Below are 2,596 nucleotides of genomic sequence, written 5' to 3'. Positions count from 1 at the left end.
GTGGGGGTTGGCTTGTTCTCCCATGTGCCTGGTGACAGGACGAGGGGAAATGGGCTAAAGTTGCACCAGGGGAGTTTTAGGTTAGATGTTAGGAAGAACTTCTTTACCAAAAGGGTTGTTAGGCACTGGAACGGGCTGCCCAGGGAGGTGGTGGAGTCACCATCCCTGGAAGTCTTCAAAAGACGTTTAGATGTAGAGCTTAGGGATATGGTTTCATGGGGACTGTTAGTGTTAGGTTAGAGGTTGGACTTGATGATCTTGAGGTCTCTTCCAACCTAGAGATTCTGTGATTCTGTGGGTACCAGGACCCCATATGCAGCCAGGCTGCCGTGCGTGGGTACAACAGGCTCCCAGAAAGGAGTGGGGACCCTTCTACCTCGTGGCCACGGCCAAGGCTGCCTCTCCTTGCTGTCTGGGAGGCAGCAGGTCCCTCAAGCACAGCCACTCCGGTGGTTTCACGGCTCCAGCCACGTTTATTGAGGCCCTCAGCCCTGCCCTGCTGCTCTGCACACCCTGTCAGCCCCGGGGTCGGAGGCAGAGGGTGCCCCAGCACCTCCTTCGTGGGCTCCCCCATCGATGCGCTGCTCCTGGGCACAGCCAAGGAAGGTGTCACACCTCCGTGTCCCCTCTCTGTATCCCTCACACCCTGGGGTTGCAGCAGGATCTGGTGGCTGTGTTATTGCCACAGGGTTCCCCACACCCCGCGGGGCGCAGTGGCACCTTGTGGGACCCGGTGTCACCCGGCAGCAGGTGGCTCACGGGGCGAGGGGCGAGGGCAGGCTCCTTCTCCTCGCGCAGCCCTGCCTCTCCAGCCAGGTTTGGGTTTTTCTGGGGGACACGGTGGCCTCGGGACTCCTTCCAGCACCGCTTCCATGTCGTGTGCTTAATTCCAGCCGCCGCTTTGTCATCCCATGGCATCGCCTCCCTGCTCGCAAGCTCCTGTCCGCATCACTCTGAGGATAGAGGTGACCACAGTCCATCTGGAGGCACCCCCGGCGTCCTCACGGCCGGTGCCCCCCGTGGATGCGCTAAGGGGGATGCTCACCCCCGGCAATGCTCAGCAGCTCCTCCAGCTCCTGCTGCAGCCGCAGCCCCAGCAGCTCCCGCAGCAGCTCCCGGCGCCGGCTGCGGGGGGCGACCCCCATGCGCCGCAGGGTCCCCTCAGTCATTCGCAGCAGGGCCCGGCCGCTGACCCCGTGCTCGGCCGCCAGCTGCACCAGGTCCCCGTCCCCGCACCGCGCATCCAGCCAGGCGCACACCTCCGGCACCGACCACTGTGCTGGGGGCCCCTCCGAGACCTGCACCGGGAAGAGAGGGGTGAGCTGGGGTTTCCCCTCGCCCCCCCAGCCTGTCCCTCCAGCCTCGTGGGGGATATGGGGTCAGGCTGGCTGCTCCATGCCCAAATTCCACCCCTCCCCGAAATGGGACCCTTCTGCCATCCCCATGCTCATGCTGGTGCCGGTGCTCACATCCCCGTGGGGTCTCCCGTTCGCCCCCGGGGACACTCCCCCAGCCCCCAGCCCCTGCCCTCACTCACCTCGGCCAGCGAACATCCCTCCGACAGAGCCTCGGCACCATCCTGCACCTCGGCACCATCCTGCGCCTCGGTGTCCATGTGGAGGTCCGGCAGGGCGCGGGGGCAGCTGAGGCTCCCTACAGAGGGGGCTGCAAAAGCTGGGGTGAGCACAGCCCCCTGCACCCCTATTCCACACCATCCCCTGGGGTGTGGTGGCTGCCCTCCCCCAGTGCAGACCCCTCCTGCCCACCCAATTCCCGTCCCCCCAGTTGGAACTGGGACAAGGCCCCAGCACCCATCCTGCCACGTGGGTGCACGGAGCCGGGCACACCCGGGAAGCGAGACCAGCCCCAGCTCCCCACCACCTCCGCAAGCCCCGGGGGGCTCCGGCGTGCCCTGGCACCCCCAAGCCAGCCCAGACCCCTTCCCCAGCCCAACGTCCTCCTCCCCACCACCCTGCAGCTCACAGCTCTGCCCTGGGTCGAGCAGGAACCCACTGCACGGGAAGCAGGAGAGCAAAAGGAACCTTTGCCCGGGCGCTCCCTCTGCAGGCACCCCAACAGCACCCAAGGCTGCCAGGGGTGCGGCGGCTGCTCTGCGAGCTCCAATTGTGCGCCCCCTTCCTCTTTGCCCTACCCCAGCCCTGGCTTCACCCTCTCCACACAGCTCCAGGGGTTGGCGAGACCCCGGCCAGAGCCAGACACGAGGTTTTCCAGGGGTTGGAGGAGGGCAGAGCGGGGCAGCATCCTTACCACAACCAGGTGCAGGAGCTCTGCAAAGGCTCCCCCCTCTCCCGTCCCCGTTAGGTGCAGAAGGGGCCCATCGCAGCCCGTCCCACGGGGTAAAAGCCCCCACGCAGATCGACGCGGGGCGCACCGTAGCAGCCTCACCTCCAGCGCGAGCGCCAGAACAGGGCGAGCCCCGAGGATGAGTCACATCCCGAAGGGCTGCAGCCCTGCCCCTACCTGCAACAGTTCCCACTGCCCGTGCCCCCCTTCCACGCAGCCCCGGGGGGGTCCTGGGGCCAGCTCAGTGCCCACGCAGGCAGCGCCAGGCTCGGTAGCAAAGCGAGCACCCAGA

General features: G+C 66.3%; 1 protein-coding gene across 2 annotated transcripts; it reads right to left on the bottom strand.

Moving 5' to 3' along the window:
- Positions 1–435: 435 nt before the first annotated feature.
- LOC140002048 (sterile alpha motif domain-containing protein 12-like) lies at positions 436–2,596 on the bottom strand. Of its 2 annotated transcripts, XM_072035138.1 has the most exons (4): positions 2,269–2,596; positions 1,538–1,665; positions 1,046–1,298; positions 436–953 (listed from the first exon to the last, which is right to left on the bottom strand). In XM_072035138.1, exons 2-4 carry the CDS (start codon positions 1,613–1,615, stop codon positions 949–951), a joined length of 336 nt encoding a protein of 111 aa, XP_071891239.1. In that variant the 5' UTR covers positions 1,616–1,665; positions 2,269–2,596; the 3' UTR covers positions 436–948. The 2 variants fall into 2 exon arrangements, 1 of the variants encoding a protein (XP_071891239.1); XR_011807904.1 differs by lacking the exon at positions 2,269–2,596 and adding an exon at positions 1,984–2,027 and having other exon boundaries at positions 436–1,298.

The sequence above is a fragment of the Anas platyrhynchos genome, chromosome 3 (assembly GCF_047663525.1).
Source record: "Anas platyrhynchos isolate ZD024472 breed Pekin duck chromosome 3, IASCAAS_PekinDuck_T2T, whole genome shotgun sequence".
Taxonomy (NCBI): domain Eukaryota; kingdom Metazoa; phylum Chordata; class Aves; order Anseriformes; family Anatidae; genus Anas; species Anas platyrhynchos.
Note: the sequence above shows the minus strand (reverse complement) of the source record. Positions and strands in the feature narration are given on the sequence as shown.